Source organism: Anolis carolinensis, chromosome 1 (genome assembly GCF_035594765.1).
Source record: "Anolis carolinensis isolate JA03-04 chromosome 1, rAnoCar3.1.pri, whole genome shotgun sequence".
NCBI lineage: Eukaryota > Metazoa > Chordata > Lepidosauria > Squamata > Dactyloidae > Anolis > Anolis carolinensis.
Window position 1 is genome coordinate 235,550,380 of NC_085841.1, and position 19,911 is coordinate 235,570,290.

Consider the following 19,911-nt stretch of genomic DNA (forward strand, 5'->3'; position numbering starts at 1 on the left):
AAACTATATTAATTCTGCAGTGTAGCATAGCATAGCCAGTTGGGGGCACACTGGGATTTGCAGTTCAACATCTGCAATACTGCAATTCACTTTCATCCTCAGATTCATCCAGTATTCAAATTTGGGCATATCAGGTATGTGTGCCAAGTTTAGTCCAGATCCATCGTTGTTTGGGTTCACAGTGCTATCTGGATGTAGGTGAACTACAACTCCTATAAATCAGGATCAATTCCCCCCAAACCTCTCCAGTATTTTTCGTTGGTCATGAGGGTTCTGTGTGCCAAATTTGGTCCAGGTTCATTGTCAGTGTGGGTCACAGTGCTCTTTCTTGATGCAGGGTAAACTACAACTTCCCTTATGTTGAGCCAGTCCCCTGACCCCTTCAGTATGTTCAGTTGCTGACCAAGTCCATTCTGTTTGCTGTGCGCCATATAAAAGATTAGGAAACGGTTATAGGAGAGGAGATGGATGGAATCATGCAAATTCCACACCAATGGAGATAGTAAGAAACACTGAAATGTCTTTGGTGGAGGAAACACATAAAATCTAGAATGAAATTGTCCCTGTAGGAAAGCATTCACTTGGGTTTGTGGAGAACAATGGTAGGGGTTGCCGGCTCTTGTACATATTCACAGCGCTATCTATAACCTGCAATGTCATTGGAAGGAGGGCCTTTAGTGGTTCCTCAGTGGTGGGGATCATAGTTGTTTGTGGAAGTGGGAGCCCCAGCTACATACATACATACATACATACATACATACATACATACATAGTTTTACTTTTATTATGGATCTAGACCTAGACTAGTTAAAGCTCACTAGCAGTCAGAGAAGTGGAGTTTAATTTCCACACATTTTTGTTCCAGATCCAGTACATGGGATTGGTCTACATGCAACAGCAGTATCTGAAAAATCACTCTTCACAATCTTGTCATGCTTTCAGAAATGATTGACAGAGAAGCTCAAGCCAATGTGACTGTCGAAAGATTTCAAACCAATCTACAGAGCAAATGTGAAGTTATCTCTGCCCCATATTTCCATCTCAGAGACTCCTTATCCAGCGTGGGAGGCACAACACATACTGTTAAGGGAAGAAAAAGAGAGAGACAGCTATAGATCAGATTGAAAATACTGTAGTATAGCAAAGTCATTTACATAAGTATTCATATTTTATCAAAGGTAGAAGTATAGACTCATATAGTGCAATTTAATGCAGTTAAACTGCAATATGAAACTGCATTATATGACAGTGTAGATGGGGCCTCAGGGTCCTTCTACACATGGCTAAAAACCCAGAAGTAACCAGGATGAAAGGGGAGTGGTGGCTTTTAGCCAAAATGTGGGCGAAATTGGGTTAACAGCTGAAAAGCACGGGTTAAAAAATTTTGCTCCAAAGATGTGCAGCTTTGCATGACTGTATACCTCTGCAGTCATGCAAAACATGTGCTTTCCTTCCCTTCCCCTTGTGTGGACTGCTCAAGTGCACATGCTTGTTTTAAAATACTAAACATCTGTGAAAAAAATGCAGCCACAGACACACAGGTGGCTCAAGGGAAGCTCAAGTGGAAATCAATTAGAACTTTCTAAAATCATTCCTTTCTTTTGATATTTATAATATTAAACACGCCTTGAATTTAGAGTTGGGTGAAATCAGTCTTCTAGAAATCATTCAATGGCATTCAAAATGCATCCCGGAATGAAGTTTCTCCAACAGCCTCCATTTTTATGATTTCCATTTTGAGGGCCAAAGCTATGCTTTTTTAACATACTTGGGGGAGCTGGTGAGGCAGTCGTATCTGCTCTCCTCTTTTCCTCTCCATTTTGCTGTTCATGCACGTTCAGTAAGGGATTCTGGAAATAGCTCCTGTTTAACTTATTGGTTGCAGGCAGGCTCAAACAGCTACAGTAGGATTGGATACAAGAATCCAAGACTCTTGGAAGGGAAACTTATTGCTTTGTTTATGGAATACATGCAGCTGCAACCTAACACACAAAACGTGTGTTTCTCCATCATTGCTCTATTATCCCCCTAGTGCTGATGCTGCTAAAAAAAGCTAGCAGATCAGAGGACGCGGAGGAAAGGGAGTGTGCTAGATGAAAGTAAAATCACTTGTTTTTTAAAAAGCTTCTTTGTCAGAGGGTTTGTTAACAGAGGTGTGGTGTATAGTTCTGAAGGGAGCAAATCCTGTTCCTACCCATTTCTCAAGTAGTACTTGCAAACGGATGGGAATTTCCATGAGACAACATAGTCATTCCAGGTGACATGTCCTGAAAAAGATAGAGAAAGTGCTAATTGATAGTTGTTTGGAATTAATAAAGACCACAGACTCCCTTCCAAATGTACTGAAATACAATTTAGTTACTCGGTCAGTTGGGTGGAACTTAGATATACACAGTAACAGCTTGGAAGTGCTGCCCTAGGAAGCAGCCAGCACTGAAATGGTCGGTTCCATGTAAAGCTAACTTGTAGATACGGCCACAAAATATGCAGCTACAGTAGAGTCTCGCTTATCCAGCATTCACTTATCTAACATTCTGGATTATCCAACGCAGTCTGCCTTTTAGTAGTCAGTGTTTTTGTGCAGTCAATGTTTTCAATACATTGCGATGTTTTGGTGCTAAATTTATAAATACAGTAATTACTACATAACGTTACCGTGTATTGAACGACTGTTGATTTGTTGTAAAACATGTTTTGGTGCTTAATTTGTAAAATTATAACGTAATACGATGTTTAATAGGCTTTTCCTTAATCCCTCCTTATTATCCAACATTTTTGCTTATCCAACGTTCTGCCGGCCCATTTATGTTGGATAAACGAGACCCTACTGTACTTCCATCTCAGCTGCTGCTTCTTCTGGGTTACCCTCAGTTTTGCCTCCCCCTTTTTACAATGTGAAGAGTAAGCTCCCTCTGCCGTCTCTCATGGCTGGAGATGAGTGGTTGCCCCATTCTAACATGTCACAATGGGGCAGGGAGGTTAGCAAGTTGGTTGCATCAATCCACACATGAGTAACATGAAGTGGAGGGGCTGTGACCCCCATGTGATGAAGTGTATTTTCACCTTAGGCACCAGAAGTGCTTGAGCCAACCTTGGATTTGAGCCACAGTCTTCCACATGACCATATCATGACATACCATCATCTTCATAGAGAGGATGAAATATCTGTGATTGGTTACCAAGACCTTTTCAGTGTCCCCAACATCCAGCATTAAGAATAAGAATGCTGCTTTGGGATGGAAATGAAAGGAATTCCATATTCTCTCGTTTTTTCTTTCCACATAGTTGCCTGTATCATCTCATAGGTAGTTTACTTCTCATTTATGTTGTCCACCCTGCTCAAACCATGCAGCTCATTGATATCAGAGGAGTTTATTAAAAGGTAAAATCCATTTCCTTACCATTTACCAACTGCCAGGATCCCAGGTAGTTTTCTCCAGACAGTCCATCAGGCTGATTAGGAGGAAATGTCTGGAAATCAAATCTGGAACCATCGGTCCACACAAAGTTTCCCTCCTGAGGAAAGATCCGAAATGTGTTCTTGTGTGTCTTCAAGTTCTTATTTGTGACCATCAAGCCCTGTCATGGGTAATCTTGGCAGAATTTGTTCAAAGGGGGGTCTGCCCTTGCCTTCTTCTGAGGATGAGGGAGTGTGACTTGCCTAAGGTTAACCAATGGGTTTCCATGGTGGAGCAGGGAATTGAACCCCGGTCTGTAATGCTAGTCCTTTCACTAACAATCCACTATTGGCAAAGGAAAATTAAATTCTACACCTAAGGTTATAATGAAGCATATTTAATTTGAAAGTTAAAAAAAGGATGAATGGAAGAAGAAAAACAGACTGTAACAACCATTTTAAAACTGAATTGATTATATTTTAGCATGGCTTGCCATATATATAAACTCTCTTCTTCAACTGCAGTACAGAGTAATGTGACTATTTCATAGAATCATAGAATCATAGTTTCATTGAAAACTCAGCAGTAAGTCACAATGAATTTGGCAAGACATATCTGACTCCTGAAAACACATGCAAAGCCTCAGCTGGTATCAGTTGAAATGTACAGAAACTACTGTTGATCCCAAAGTAGGAAGTTTTGAAAGCAGTTTCCCCTTATGCAATGTTTTTTGAGTAATGTTATCGAACACCACCTACCCCCCCCCCCCCCCCCCCAAAAATAAAAAAGGATCTTGCCAAGAAGAATCCTCAAATTAATGTGGTCTAGATTCAATATCTGTGAGACAAGTGTTTTGTACAATGTTTCTCCTAACGTACACATTATTCTATACATTTTTGGCTGGGGAATCTGGCAAAGTGCCCATTTCATAGGTGTCTTACTTACTAACTAGTTTGGACAAGTAGTACTGGTTCACGATTACTGTAAATTAATTCACATGAAAATCTGGACTGAATATTTACTCCCCAATCATAGATAAGAGGACAAAACCTCATTTACTTGACCAGGTCTTGTGAACCTCGTAAGACAGAGATAGAATACGAATACCATAAAACTTTGTATACTATTTTTAAAGTTTAAGCTTTGGTCATTCTGGTAATTGCTTTGGTATAAGTATACCTTGAAAGTGTCATGGGCCCCGATCCAGTAAGCCTTTCCTTGGGTGTAATCCAGTGGCATTCCCATCAGGTGAAAAATAAAGTCATTTTCTTCTGTACTGTGAATGGAGGCGAGGTGGGCATGTATGCCATACTTCTGACAAGACATCTGGGGAGAATTCACAGAGAAACTGACCTTGGTGTTTATCCCCAAGAGCCCAGTGTCCATTTCACCATAATCATGGTAACTAGAATTTTCAGCATTATACAGTTTGGCAATGATACATATTAGAAAAAAGAGGACTTATTTTATTACTATAAAACCAGACCCAACACTAGATACAACTGAGAGGCACTGGGTGCCACTTGTTTGTACATCAAAAATAACTAGTCCCAGGATAGATTTTGCAAGTATAAAAGAGAGCAGGCTAGTTGCGTATGTATTTATCTTTGTGTTGGCCCATCAGGGTGAACATAGTAGGGCTTTGAAGGTGGTGGGACCAAGAGGAAGCCCTCTCCTCTAGATCTTAAGGTTCTGGAATGCTGGTCTAGGAAGACATGGTCCTTCAGATAGTCTGGACCTAAGCCATATAGGGCTTTATAGGTCATGACCAGCTTTTTGAAATGTGCCCAAAGACAAACCGGTCACCAGTGATATTGTTTTTGCAAGCAAATTGCATGCTCCCTTGTTGAAAATGTGGGTGCTCTATTTCTCATTCCCCCCTTGAAATCCCTCACTTGCCTCAGCATCATTCCAGTTCTTTGGTGCCTTCTCATTTTTATAACAGGCGTCCATATACTGCACCCAGCCAGGCTCACAAAAGCCACTGGCACAAAGGCACGTTTGGGAAGAGATACCTATTGAAGAAAGAAAATGGATCAAGAGATCAAGAAGAAACACCGGTATTAGATAGCGTGGCAATTCTGTGTATCACACCTGCATTGCTTGTATATGTCCTGTTCCCTACACACCCATTTACAAGGAGTTCCGGGGACTAATAGGGTAATAAAAGAATACTACCCCGTTACTTCTTTGAAGTGATGCTAAACGTGTGAATCACTTCCTCCAATCCCCCCTTTATGGCTGGGACAAACTCCTAGTCTCTAGTATGTCTTAATAGCTTAGTTCAGTGCATTCCCTTCAGTATTGAAAATCTGTCTTTTTAGAGGTTCTTCCTTCCTTGGAAAACTCCAACATACAAAAGCAAGAGTTGTCCAATGCCAGGTATGAACTGCCATTTAACCTGGCTACCTACCGAGGTATTTCAGAATAACTATAGAATGGGTTAGCCATCTGCACACAGATAGCTCCATGATCAAGAACACGGAAAGGGAAGAGATGAAAGATAATATGATTAATAATAATATGATTAAATGGGCACAAGACATAGGTCATTCTATTAGGCTTGAGGACTGGGAGAAATTATGGAGAGTAAAGTTAAAATATTCAAGATCGATAATGGTGAGGGAAAATTGTTATAAAATGTTTTTTTGTTGGTACTTAACTCCATCACAATTGGCAAAATACTACAAGAACCAAAATAAGAAATGTTGGAAATGTGATGATAAAGAAGGGACCTTTTTTCATGCATGGTGGGACTGTAAGGGCGTGAAAGGTTTCTGGAAAAAAAATTCATGAGCACTCCCAAAAAATATTAAGAATTAAATATGACTTTAAACCAGAATATTATCTACTAAACATCACCGATTTTGAACTAGGAAGAAATGAGGACATAATATTACTTTATATCACGGTAGCTGCGCGGATTCTCATGGCCCAGAAATGGTGCACCAAAGACATTCCGACAGTGGAAGAATGGATCATAAAACTTAGAGAGTACATGGATATGGACTCTCTGACTTTCCTGCTGCGAGAGCAGAATAAAAGATACAAGACGGACTGGTCTCCACTTATAAGCTATCTCCAGGACAAATGGCAGACTAGCTTCGAATAGTCTTCTTTGACAATGATAAAAATGGTAATGGAGATGAACAGGAGAGTGATAAAGAGAGCGAGCTAATCATATAATAGGAAGGAACTAAGGAAATATTAGCCTCCTGCGGAATGGACCGGAGGTCTTTTTAAATTCCCTTCCCAATTCCCTGCTTTCCTCTTCTTGTCTTTTTTTTCTTTCTTTACTCCCTTGCCCCCCGCCCTCCCCTTTTTTTTCGCTTTCTCTCTTTTTTTTCCAATCTCTCCCATTCTACCCAGTGATACATTATAGTATATTAAAGCCCAGAGTACAATTATCACCTCACAAGAGGTGATTGTAGGTCGAGAACTTCATAAGTAAGAAGTAGAATTAATAGGAAATCTGGGGTGAAGGGGGAGATTCCCCGATACTGTTATTGTTTCTCTGTTTTGTTTTGTTTTTTTGTTTTTTTTGTTTTTGTTTTTCTTTTTACCTACAATGTATGTATATCTATGTTTTGTGGAATACTCAATAAAGATCATTTAAAAAAAAAAGAAATTTTAGGATGTTTTTAAGTCTGCAATACCAAGGTTTTGTTTTTGTTTTTTGTGTCAGGAGGGACTTGAGAAACTGCAAGTCACTTCTGGTGTGAGAGAATTGGCCATCTGCAAGGACGTTGCCCAGGGAACGCCCAGATATTTTCATGTTTTACCATCCTTGTCGAAGGCTTCTCTCATGTCCCCGCATGGAGAGCTGGAGCTGACAGAGGAAGCTCATCCATGCTCTCCCCAGGTTGCATTCGAACTGGCAACATTCAGGTCAGCAACCCAACCTTCAAATCAGCAGTCCTGCCGGCAAGGGTTTAACCCAGTGATTCCCAAAGTGGGCGCTACCGCCCCCTGGTGGGCGCTGCAGTGATCCAGGGGGGCGGCAATGGCCACAGGTTCATTTGCCATATGCATTAATACATATATCTTTCTGTTTAATTGCTATTAAAAATTTTAAAAATTAATTTCCAGGGGGCGCTGAGTAATATTTTTTCTGGAAAGGGGGCGGTAGGCCAAATAAGTTTGGGAACCACTGGTTTAACCCATTGCGCCACTGGGGGCTCTAGCTCTATGAAGGTTATTTCCTAGGAAGTTGATTTCACAATTGGTGTCAATTTCATTTCTTAATAGATAAAGAAAGGGGCATCTAACTGCTCTCATCACAGTTACTAATGTTCTCTTCTTTTGCCCCCAATTTGTTTCTGCCTTTAACTCAGATTGCAAAAGGTTTCTATAAAAGTAATTAGTTACTATAAAAATGGTCACTGTTACAGTTTTATGTTAAAAAATACTTTACTTTTTCATTGCTCAAAAGTAACTAAAGTCATAAATATTAAGTCACATTATGATCCCGAGGGCAACACAAGTGAGTACTTACAGTAAGAATATTCTCTGCCTATTTCGGGAGTCCACATCCTTTTAAATATGAAACTGATTGCATGTACTTTTACACCAGCAAAAGACTGATGTTATCAATTACTAAGTAAAAATGTTCAGCACTGTAAAATTAATGCAGTTTTCACAACTTTAAGTATAATGGCTCCATTGCCATGGAATCATAGGATTTTAGGTTTACAATATCTTTAGCCTTCCCTCCTAAATGGTGCCGGTGTCTGAACAAATCACAACTCCTAGGATTCCTTGGCATTGAGCCATAGCTGTTAAAGTGGTGTCAAACTGCATTGTTTCAGTGTGTAGATATACCGTTAGTTACAATCATAAGGTAATTTAACTATAAGGTCATTTATTGGGAGCAGAACTATATTATAAACTTATATCCCACCCTGGACCTTCCACAGATATATAAACCTTCCTTGCTTAGTTTTTCCAATATACTTCACAACCTCCGAGGATGCCTGCCATAGATGTGGGCAAAACATCAGGAGAGAATGCTTCTGGAACATAGCCATACAGCCCAGAAATAACAACCCATATTATAAACTGTTTATCAGTAGCAAGTTCCTACCATACTCTGATTTCCCATTCCAGTGGCTGCTCCGTATGTTGTGAACCAGATACATTCACTCGTCTGTTAATTTATGAGAAGCCTTTAATCTCTTTTTCTCCCAGTTCAGAACTGAGCCACTTTGAACTCACCATGAATGAAGGTCAGAAGAAAGACACAAAGAAATGCCCAGGACACCATTTCTGGAGACGCAACAAAGAAGTGAGGAAGCCAAATATGAAACCGTTCTCTGGTTGAGACTGGAGAGGAATGGAGATGGACAGCCGTATTTGAAGGAGATGCAAGTACAGGAAGTAAATGTTATGCAAACTAGGGGGATTCTACTATTTCACACAGATTGCTGTTTCTTATCGAGTTTCTTAAATACGCATGAATACAGTCAGTAGACCATAAAGACTGTAAATTCTAGCACCTGATCGATACAAGCTTCCCTTTCTTATTGCTCAATGTTTGCCTATTTGTTTTCATTCTTCACTCATCTGTCACTGCCCTGAAATGCTGAGGGAACAAGATTATATTTTTAGTGGGGCTGAGTTTGGGGAGATGCAAAACCAACAGTACACAGAGAAAAGTGAACAAAGAGCAATAGCCAGGTGTTCTGTGACTGACATTGTGTGTACAGTTGTATCGAAAAGTTGCCTGTTGATTTATGATAACCCCATGAATTTCACCTCTCCAACATTTCACAGATGCAGACTGGGATATGGGTGGCCAAGAAACATCAGAGTGTGGTCAAGAGGGCAAATGCTGTTAATGATGGCGAACAGAACAGAAGAAAAGGCTGTAGGCAGGCATGTAGGTCCGCCAGAAGGCCTTACTGGTATTATTTAAACTGTTATGTTTATTCATGTCATGATCTGACCCCCATGCTCAATACATCCCATACGCATGGGGGTATTGGGATAACAATACGAAAGGTTTGCTAGGGCAGATCCTCTCTCACTCAGACTCAGAGGGAGCTCACCTGCGCTCTCCCCAGGTTGGATTCAAACCGGCAACCTTCTGGTCAGCAACCCAACCTTCAAATCATCAGTCCTGCTGGCATAAGGGTTTAGCCCAATGCGCCACCAGGGGCTCCTTATAATCCAGATTATCAAAGCAGATAATCCACAGTATCTGCTATGAACTAGATTATATGAATCTACACTGCCATATAATCCAGTTTAAAACAGATAATCTGGACTTTATATGGCATTGTAGAAGGGGCCTCATATAATCTAGTTCAAAGCAGATAATCTGGGATAAGATCCTGGGATATAGGGCAGTGTAGATCCAGCCTTAGTTTGCAGAAATAGAAATAGTCCAAGAATAAAGGGGGAAAGGAGGAGGAGGAGGAGAGGTGATTTTTAAAAAAATTACATCTTTAACAAAGATTACATCTTTAACAATAAGATTTCTAAAAAATATTTCCAATTTTCTCTTGCCTGGTGAGAAACAGTGTCTCATTGTAAAATCACAAAGATTTCTTGAAGTAAACTCCCAAAGGCACAAAACGTGCAAAAAATTGCAATGGTTCATTCTTTCATGCAAGAAAAGAATTAAGGAAGGATTTGTACCTTTATCTCCAGTGTGCCTAAGACATAATCATAGGGTGAGGTTGTGAGTGCAATTTGATAGCCAGTGACTTCTGAGATTACAGGGATAACCACTTGCAGCTCAGCCTTCTTGGCCGAACAGGGTTATGTGGTTCTTCCAGTAATCCTCATCCTCTGCCTTACAAGCATAGTATTATAAAGTTTTTCTCTAGATAGAGTTGTTGTGATCTGAGTGCATAGTTTCCTGCAGGGTAGATATGGGACGCAAATGAATCACTGCAAAACAAACAGAAAGTCAAGGCATGGGGTGGAGGGAGGATAGCAGCCTGCGTAACAAAAGGGCACCTCCATTTTGGGACAGTGTCAGTATTTGGGTTGGTTTGCAAGTACACAATATTAATCCAGGTGGATGTATAAATCTTATCATATTGCAATGAGATCTGGGATTAGACTGTCCACTATAGGTATCTTACAGAGTTGAGATTCCAACAAGAATCAGGCAATATGATCAACATTATTGAAACAGCCTACATAGTTCTAGCCCAGTCATTTCTATTTTGTTACATTACCAATTGAATGGGAAGGCTCAAGTGTGCAGCTGTGGCAGATCTTGTCCAGATATCACTTCCAGGCATGGGGTTCATTACGAAATCAGTCTGCCCATACACTCCAAAATTTCACAGATGAAAACTTGGACATCTGTGGCAAAGCAATGTTAGAATGTGGTCAAGCTGACATAAGTTGTTAATGAAAAACAAATAAGCTAGGAGAGGTTGCAGCACCCGCTTTTTTGCCTGAGCCTACTTGAAAGCCCAACAACTTGTCCTCTTCTTCCTTCCCTCTCCCCTTGCTGAATCACTTTTGTACTTTTGTACTTTTGTTGTCAAACACAGCACCCCACCCCGATGATTTATAGTTAGCTGAGGACAACAGAATGAAATGAATGATTTTCCTTCCCTTCTCCACCAAATTTCCGCAACTCCAGCAAAAAACAAAACTGGCAGATGAACCAGCAGCCACAAATTCCCTTAAAGTTAATTTTAATTTATATATTTTTCAATTAAATGTCTGTAGTGCCAGCACAAGTGCGGACTAGATCTGCAGCAGCAAATCTCACACAGAGACTCTATCCTTTCCCAACTCTTTAATAAAATTTATCTTTTCTTGCAACCTTTTGCTTATCTTGTATCCTTTACTCTCTGCTTTACCCTTATGTGTTTCAAAAATGTATTAACTAGTATGATTTCTCCCTCCTTGCTGACCCCGTTGAGGAATTTCCTGGATGTCTGGGGCTGGGCAAATTCCCTAGACAAAGGTGACAGTCAAAGTCCATTGTGTACACATATGGATCAGCAGGTGGTTTATTTATTTACCGTATTTCTATCCTGCCCTATCTCACCTCAAGGGGGACTCAGAGTGGCTTACAACTTGTCACAATTTGATGCCACATCAAAATATATACAACAAATTATAAATACATTAAACATTAAATCAGGGGTCCCCAAACTAAGGCCCGGGGGCCCGATGTGGCCCTCCAAGGTTATTTACCTGGCCCCCACTCTCAGTTTTAGACTTAGGCTCGCCAAAGTCTGAAGTGACTTGAAGGCACACAACAACAACAATCCTACTTAACTTGACTATCTCATTGGCCAGAAGCAGGCCCACACTTCCCGTGGAAATCCTGATAGGTTTCTATTGGTTAAAATTGTTTTTATTTTAAAATATTGTATTGTTCTTTCATTTACTAATATTGTGCTATGGTAATAATATATTGTGTATACATATAATATTGATAATAATATTATAATGTAATACAATACAATATTTATTTATTTATTAATTACAGTATTTCTGTCCTGCCCTTCTCACCCAATAGGGGATTCAGGGAGGCTAATAATAATAATTATAATATAATAATATTAATTATATATTATATATTACATGTAATATTACTAATAATATTATAGTATATTGGTATAGTACAATATAGTAATATATAATGCTGATATTGTGCTCTGCTAATAATATAATATATTGTATGTACATAAAACTTGTAAGCCACTCTGAGTCTCCTTTGGGGTGAGAGAGGGTGGGGTATAAATGTAGTAAATAAACAAATAAATGAATGTTGTTGGGTGTTTTTTGCACTACAAATAAGGCATGTGCAGTGTGCATAGGAATTTGTTCGGGTTTTTTTTTCAAATGATAATTTGGCCCCTCAACATCTGAGAGACCATTAACCGGCCCTCCACTTAAAAAGTTTGATGACCCCTGCATTAAATCATTAAACATAAAGCAAGCAATAACATTAAACATAAAGCAATGACAATACAATTTAAACAGAATTTAAAATAGCAATTCAAACAACCATATCTGATATTACTGGCCAATACTTGTTCAGCTGATTGTCTCAATCAGGGAGAGAGATGGCTGGCCATGGAAACAGAGACTCACACTGCGTACACTGATTTTAATTCCTTTATTTGACATACGAAGCTTGGTACTGTTACATTACCTGGGCGGAAGCCAAAAATGGGCATTAGACAGAGAAGTATAGTAAATTTTATGGGGGGGGGAGGTTGAAGGAGTAAAACCATTTCCCCTGTTTTCCTGTTATTCCCCCCACCCATGTTGTCATTATGGAAACTAACTGCCTTTATGAAACGGTAAGGGGGAAGACGTAATAACCAGCAAAAACAGGGGAAATGGTTTTCGTCCTTCAACTCCCCCCACCCATAAAATGGACTCTTCTTCTCTGTCCAGCACCCCCTTTTGGCCTCCATCCAGATAATGGAACAGTACCCAAGGCTTGGTTACAGAAGATCATCACCTTCTGTTCCAAGATCTCAAAACCTTGTTTTTCAAACCCAGTGACTGATTCATTGAGATTTATGAACATATGCACCTCACAAATCTGCAAGCAAACACTTTAGTCGCTTTTCCCAGTCTTGCTTCTCACCTCAGAGAGCGTTATGTTTGATAGCCACTCTACCCATCTCAGCAAGTTTGTCACAAATGTGTTATTCCAGAAAAAAGAAGAAAAAGAAGAATGTCCTTTATTGAAAGTGATTTATTTTTTGAAATTCTCTCAAGGAGTTTAATATTCATGCATTTTAGTTATGGTTGAGATAACTTTAAATAATGCAGGAGATTATTCTGCATCGAAGTCCGATATTTGAAAAAACAAACAAACAATAATTGAAATTAATTCCACAATCCCACCACCCCTTCAGAAATGACCACAGAAAAGTACAAGATAAAGTTATCAGGCAAAGATCAGACATTTCAAAGCAACCTATAGGACAGGAGTAAAGTTATCTCTGCACGATTTTTCCATCCCAGGGATTCTGCATCAACGTTGCTTGGGTCCTGTGGAGTCACGGTACATACTGTTTAGGGAAGAAGAAAAGAGGTCAAGCTGATGGACAGATTAGAAAACCGATATGCACAAGTTTTCTCAATTGTGTTTAAATGAGCTTTCTCTTAGCTAAACGTGCTAAGGTTAGAACTTCAGAAAGTCCATATTGCACCTGTAAACTCAGAGGTGGTCCAACATTAAGGCGAATTAATGTTGGACCCATAAACCCATGTCCCTTATGGCTTCTCCTCTGTCCTTTTTTTTTTCTTCTCTCTGCCCACACAAGCCCCTCCTTGCTGCCTGTCAATCAAGGCCAGGAAGCGGCACGCAGCCAATGGGGGACTTCTGGTGGGCGGGGTATCATGGGCTCAGCTAAGATTTGGCTGGCATGCGTATTTAGGGTATGGAAAAGATAAAATTAATAAAGATTTCCATAGACATCCTATAAGATTAAGTCTATCTGCGATTTGGAAAAGATATATAAGGGGATGGAACAAAAAACCTCGTTCAATAATATTTAAAAGGGCACATTGTTAGTATTGCTGTTGTTAATACAAGGATGAGAGGATGACAACTGCAGCCCAACTTAGCCCAAAATAGTTCCATCTTGTCTCCTGTGCCATAGCAACATGCTATGCTAATTTTATACACACACACACACACACACACACACACACACACATATATATATATATATATATATGGTAACGGTAAAGGTTTTCCCTGACATTAAGTCCAGTCATGTCTGACTCTGGGGGTTGGTGCTCATCTCCATTTCTAAGCCGAAGAGCCGACATTGTCCGTAGACACCTCCAAGGTCATGTGGCCGGCATGACTGCATGGAGCACCCTTACCTTCCCGCCGGAGCGGTACCTATTGATCTACTCACATTGGCATGTTTTCGAACTGCTAGGTTGGCAGAAGCTGGAGCTAACAGCGGCCGCTCACGCTGCTCCCGAGGTTTGAACCTGGGACCTTTCGGTCTGCAAGTTCAGCAGCTCAGTGCTTTAACACACTTCGCCACCGAGGCTCCATATATATATATATATACACACACACAATAATTTAAAAATATATAATATATTGTATATACTTATAATATTAATAATATTATAATGTAATGCAATATTATACTACTACTAATAAAATATAATAATATTAATTATCTATCTATATATATATAAAAGAGTGATGGCATCACGGCGACCCACAAAACAACAAAACTACAGGCCCCCCAACCTCGAAATTTGACAACACAACCCATCATCCACGGCTCTAGGTTGATACAACAAAAAGAAAAGAAAAATAAAGTCCTAATTAGAGAGAGAGGAGTAATTGCTTTTATCCAATTGCTGCCAGTTAGAAGGCTAAGCTCCTCCAACTTGGTCTCCTAGCAACCTAATAAAAAATAATAAAAAACACTAAAAAATTAATACAATAAAATACTATAATAACAGAAAAAAACTAAAAATAATACAAGAAAGTAATAAAATATAATAAATAAAAATATAACTTACAATAAAATTAATAAAAAATGCAAATAACGTCAAATAAAAATTACACAACAATTTTTAACCAATACCACCACCACTTTGCCACAGCAACGTGTGGCCGGGCACAGCTAGTATATATATAAAAGAGTGATGGCATCAGGACAGCGGACAAAACAACAAAACTACAGGCCCCCCAACCTCGAAATTTGACAACACAACCCATCATCCATGGCTCTAGGTTGATACAACAAAAAGAAAATAAAAATAAAAATTATGGCTACGACCCCTGGAAGCAATGTTAAATCCAATTTTTAACAAGGAAATGAGAACCTATAGGGAGTACTTAATTAAAAAAAAAAAAGCACTGAAAACTAAAAGGACGAGAAGAGTTAGGGATAAATGATTGGTTTCGCCACCACCAATTATATGATATATTTTAAAAAGATAATAAAGTAGGATTTGCTAAAAGAAAATCGCAATTGGAGAATATTTTAGAGAAGAGAAATAAGGGATTAATCTTCAGATTATAAAGGTACATATTAGAATACAACCTAGAAGATAATCAAATAAAAACAATAATGATCTCATGGGCTAAAGATTTTGGGAAATATATCGAGTTAGATAATTGGGAATATTTATAAGAAAGAGGATTTAAATTCTCAGTAGCGGGATCTATTAAAGAGAACATTTAAAAGCTATGTAACTCCTGAGATAATAGTTAAAATAGACAAATTTCTTGTTGGAGATGTTAAGTATAGAAAGGTGCCTTTTTTCATGCCTGGTGGACCTGTAGGTTGGTACAAACTTTTTGGGGGAAAGTGATTAAAGAAATAAATAATATGATTATTACAAAAAAGGTTAAGAAAAATCCAGAGATGTGCCTCTTAGGGCTATTTGGTGAAAAAATAAGTGAGACTCTACTGTATATCCAAATGGTCAAGCTATCCCATAGCATATGGGGAGAAAGTAATGAAGATTTTGTTAAGAAATTGAGGCTTGCATTTGGATATTTAGAAAAAAAGAAGACAATAACAATTTCATAGTAGTCACAATGTAGGATAATGGCGGTTTAAAAAAACAACAACAAAAAAACATTGGTTTCATACTGGGTGGTGCCGGAAGTCATGGGTTCATGGGTGGGGGGTTTAGGGGAATGGCATACCTGTATTATGTGTATTCGATTATCTTTAAATGTTTTCTTTCTCATATTCTGTAAACTATTAATTTACTTAATTAAAAATAATTTTTAAAAAGGATGCTACCTTCTGTGCCTTGAATGCATCGCAAGAAGCTCACTGGCATAGCAAAAAAAAAAAAGGTGAGATACAGTTTCAAGTGAAGCAAATCCTGTGCTTACCCATTTGCCAAGTAGTATTTGCAAACAGATGGAAATTTCATTTGGATAGGATAGTCATTCCAGGTGATGTGTCCTGAAAGAGACAGAGAGAGACCACCAAACCGATTGATAGCTGTCTGAGACATACTGGAATAAATGAAAATCATAGTCTCTCTTCCAAATGTGTTTGAATACAACCTAGCTACTCGGTCAGCTTTGTAGGAACTGAGATATACTCTACTATAATCTGTGGTGGGCAACTTGCTTCTTCCGTGGCACAGTGGTTTGGGAGAAAAGATTTATTCTATCCGGCTGTGGATGCTGCTCATTCCCCCCAGGTTTGTGAATGTTTGGTATCCTCACCTGGCTCCTAAACTCTTGGAACCTTGAATCTCTGGACTGGCTATTGACTACATTATAGACTCTTGATCCTTGGACTTTAATCACTGAACTCTTGGCATTTGACTACTGGACTGGACCTTCTGACTATGATGTTCCTTTGAACCTGCATTGCCATTTGCTATCAGTCTTTGTTTTATATTCTGTGGTTGAGTGCTATCTTTATGTTTTGTATTTGGACTATGAAAACGGTCAGACAGTAAATGCTGCTTTAAGTAAACAGTTTGACACAAGCTGTTTTAGGCCATAGTTTTGCCCATCACAATGTCACAACGTATTACCATGTCCATAGATAAAAGGAAAGAACTGTGATTAGAGTTAGCAAGCTTTTTCAGTATTCCAAGAACCTAGCATTAAGGATAAGAATGCTGATTTGGGAGGGAAAGAAAGGAACTCCATATTCTCCAGTTTACCCTTTCTTCATCTATCCTTATGTGCCTAGTCTGTGTACATGCAAATGCACATACAGTAGAGTCTCACTTACCCAACATTCGCTTATCCAACGTTCTGGATTATCCAATGTAGTCTGCCTCCCACCCGGATCCACAGCTATTTCTCTAGGCAGCAAAGACTTAACTTTTTTGGATTTAATTTTTGACAATGTTGTTAGTGTAGGTTTATTTTATACAATTCTGTCTTTATTTGTAGTCAATTTGTCAGTAGCCAATGTTTTTGTAGTCAATGTTTTCAATACATTGCTATGTTTTGGTGCTAGATTTGTAAATACAGTAATTACTACATAACATTACTGTGTATTGAACTGCTTTTTCTGTCGATTTGTTGTAAAACATGATGTTTTGGTGCTTAATTTGTAATTTGACGTTTAATAGGCATTTCCTTAATTCCTCCTTATTATCCAACATTTTTGCTTATCCAACGTTCTGCCGACCCATTTATGTTGAATAAGTGAGACTCTGCTGTTGTTATCAATACCGCCTCACTAATAGTTTTATTTCCACTCATGTTGACTTCCCCTTTCAAACCATGCAGCATTGTGATCAGAGGAGTTTATTAAAAGGTATTGCAACATTTTCTTACCATTTTGTAAGTACCAGGACCCCAAATAGTGTTCTCCTGGAAGGCCATTAGGCTCAGTAGGAAAAAATGATTGGAAATCAAATCTGGAACCATCTGTCCACACAAAAGTCCCCTCCTATGGAAAGATTAGCATAGTTTATTTGTTTCCTTAGCAGAATTTGTTTGCATTTGCCTCCTTCTGAGGATGAAAGAGAGTGACTTGTCTAAGATCACCCGATGAGTTTCAGTGGTACAGCAGAACAATAAACCCTGGTGCCTTCAAATTCTAGTTCAACACACAGCTGATTCTCTATACACAGTTAGTGACCATAATTGGAAATATGACATTTCTAGCAAAACAAGCTTTCTAAGATACCTGAATTGTGGAAAGATCAACTGCCTGTAATGCTAGTCCTTTCATTAACCATTCACTGTTGTCAAAGGGTTACTTTTTGTACCTGAAGTTATAATTACGGTAAATGCACATTTAACTAGGGAGTCATCTACGCATATCACAAATGGTGAGACTTCTCACTCCAATCAAGAGTGGGGTGTTCCCTGAATCATCCTGAGACCTAGCAAGTGTCTGCACTGCACACACTCCAGCCAACTCACTAGTTGGATGATGTCTGCATGGCCTAACAGGTCCAGAACCAGTGAAGTGCCACTGGATCACCATCCTTACTTTTCCTCCAATGGTCTGGGCTTTGTGGCAACTACCAGTCACAAAAACAACAGTAGTCACTGCTTGGTGCCTGTGGCGAGAATAGCAGGAGCACCAGAATGACAAGAGCAAGAGCAGGGGAAAGACGGATCACCCCGTCCTGAGGAAGCTGGGAAAGGGGAGATTTCATGATGTTTTGCTTACTTACTAGATTGGACACCCAACAGTACTGGTTCATTATGAGTCCAAAATAATTCAGATGAAAACATGGACTAAATATTTCTTTCTCACTCATAGGTAAGGGGATACAATTTCATTTGCCTGTAGAGGTCTTGTGAATCTTGTAAGACAGAGTTGGAATCTGAACGCATTAACACTTTTTAGTTTTCAAAGTATAACCTGCACCTTTGGTCATTCTAAATTATTACTTTGCTATATGTGTACCTTGAAAGTGTCATGACCACCAATCCAGTAAGCCTCTCCATTAAGCCGGTCCAGTGGCTTGCCCATCAGGTGAAAAATGAAGTCATTTTCCTCTGTGCTGTGGATGGAGGCAAGGTGGGCATGTGTGCCATATCTCTGACAAGCCATCTGGGGAGAATTCACAGAGAAACTGACCATGTTTGTCTCCAAAAGCCCAGAGTCTGTGTTGCCCTCTGCCCATCGTATGCCACTCAGATTCTGCCAGTGGCAAAAGCATAAAGCCTGCTAGTTTGTATACACTTTCCCCTAATCATGGTTGCTAAATTTTTCAGCATTATACAATTAGATAGTTTAGCAGTGTTTTAAGCTTAAAATTAGCAATCAGCATTAGTTGTCTTGTTACTATAAAACTGGACACAACCGAAGGGCACTGTGGGCCACTTGTTCTTAAAGGAAAGATAACTGGTCTTTCAGATAGTCTGAACAGAAGCCATATAGAGCTTTATAGGTCATGACCAATAGTTTGCATTGAACCCAGAAACAAACCGGTAGCCAGTTAAGCTGTTTTTATAAGGGAGTTACATGTTTGTTTGTTGAACACGTGGTTGCTCCATTTCTGCTCCTTCCTTCCTTCCCCATGCCCCGACAACCCTTTGACACCATACTTGCCTCAGCTTCATTCCAGTTCTTTGGCTTCTTCTCAACTTTATAACAGGCATTCATATACTGAACCCAGCCTTTCCCACAAAAGCCGCGGGTACAAAGGCATGTTTCAGAAGATATACCTATTACAGAAAGAAATAGATTTAAGAGGTCAAGAAGAAACATGAGATTATTGGGTTGCTTTGAGTTTTCCGGGCTGTATGGGCCATGTTCCAAATTATGTTATGAGATTATGTTGCAATTCTGTGTGCAGTCATCCCTCCACATTTGTAGTTTTGACATTTGTGGATTTGCACGGATTTGATTTAAAAATGTGTTCTCTAGATTTCCCAATGCAATTTTATGGCCAACTTCCTCCAGCTATGCTGGAGGACTACAGACTTCTAGAGAAAACACCTCTCTAGGATTCTCTAGGTCCCCCCAATGCAATTCTGTGGTCAGCTTGTAAGCTGAAATCACAGGTTTTGTCTAACTGATAGGTCTGAAAAATATTCTTCTGAAATGTGCTGACACTGTGGTTTTGAAAGGAATTCAGAACAAGA

General features: G+C 39.3%; 2 protein-coding genes across 3 annotated transcripts in view; both read right to left on the reverse strand.

Moving 5' to 3' along the window:
• Positions 1–758: 758 nt before the first annotated feature.
• On the reverse strand, positions 759–10,714 carry LOC100564696 (lectin). Of its 2 annotated transcripts, XM_062967131.1 has the most exons (7): positions 10,586–10,714; positions 8,613–8,720; positions 5,298–5,413; positions 4,578–4,724; positions 3,402–3,516; positions 2,195–2,267; positions 759–1,080 (listed from the first exon to the last, which is right to left on the reverse strand). In XM_062967131.1, exons 2-7 carry the CDS (start codon positions 8,659–8,661, stop codon positions 1,053–1,055), a joined length of 528 nt encoding a protein of 175 aa, XP_062823201.1. In that variant the 5' UTR covers positions 8,662–8,720; positions 10,586–10,714; the 3' UTR covers positions 759–1,052. The 2 variants fall into 2 exon arrangements, with proteins under 2 accessions (XP_062823201.1, XP_003215049.2); XM_003215001.4 differs by lacking the exon at positions 10,586–10,714 and having other exon boundaries at positions 8,613–8,835.
• Positions 10,715–13,076: 2,362 nt separating this feature from the next.
• LOC100564895 (lectin) overlaps positions 13,077–19,911 on the reverse strand; it is a 41,325-nt gene continuing 34,490 nt past the window's right edge. The window contains exons 3-6 of the mRNA XM_062967132.1: positions 18,728–19,491; positions 17,641–17,755; positions 16,225–16,297; positions 13,077–13,405 (exon numbers count right to left, since the gene is read on the reverse strand). Coding sequence (XP_062823202.1) covers positions 13,369–13,405; positions 16,225–16,297; positions 17,641–17,755; positions 18,728–18,904 — 402 coding nt within the window. The 5' untranslated portion in view covers positions 18,905–19,491 and the 3' untranslated portion in view covers positions 13,077–13,368. The remainder of the gene's footprint in view (positions 13,406–16,224; positions 16,298–17,640; positions 17,756–18,727; positions 19,492–19,911) is intronic.

Coding starts and splice junctions, on each gene's coding strand:
- LOC100564696 (XM_062967131.1), bottom strand. CDS start 8,661: ATGGTGTCCTGGGCATTTCTTTGTGTCTTTCTTCTGACCTTCATTCAT. Junction 4,725..5,297: donor AGAACTGGAATGATGCTGAG/GCAAGTGAGGGA, acceptor AATTCTCCCCAG/ATGTCTTGTCAGAAGTATGG. Junction 1,081..2,194: donor AAGTACTACTTGAGAAATGG/GTAGGAACAGGA, acceptor TTCCCTTAACAG/TATGTGTTGTGCCTCCCACG.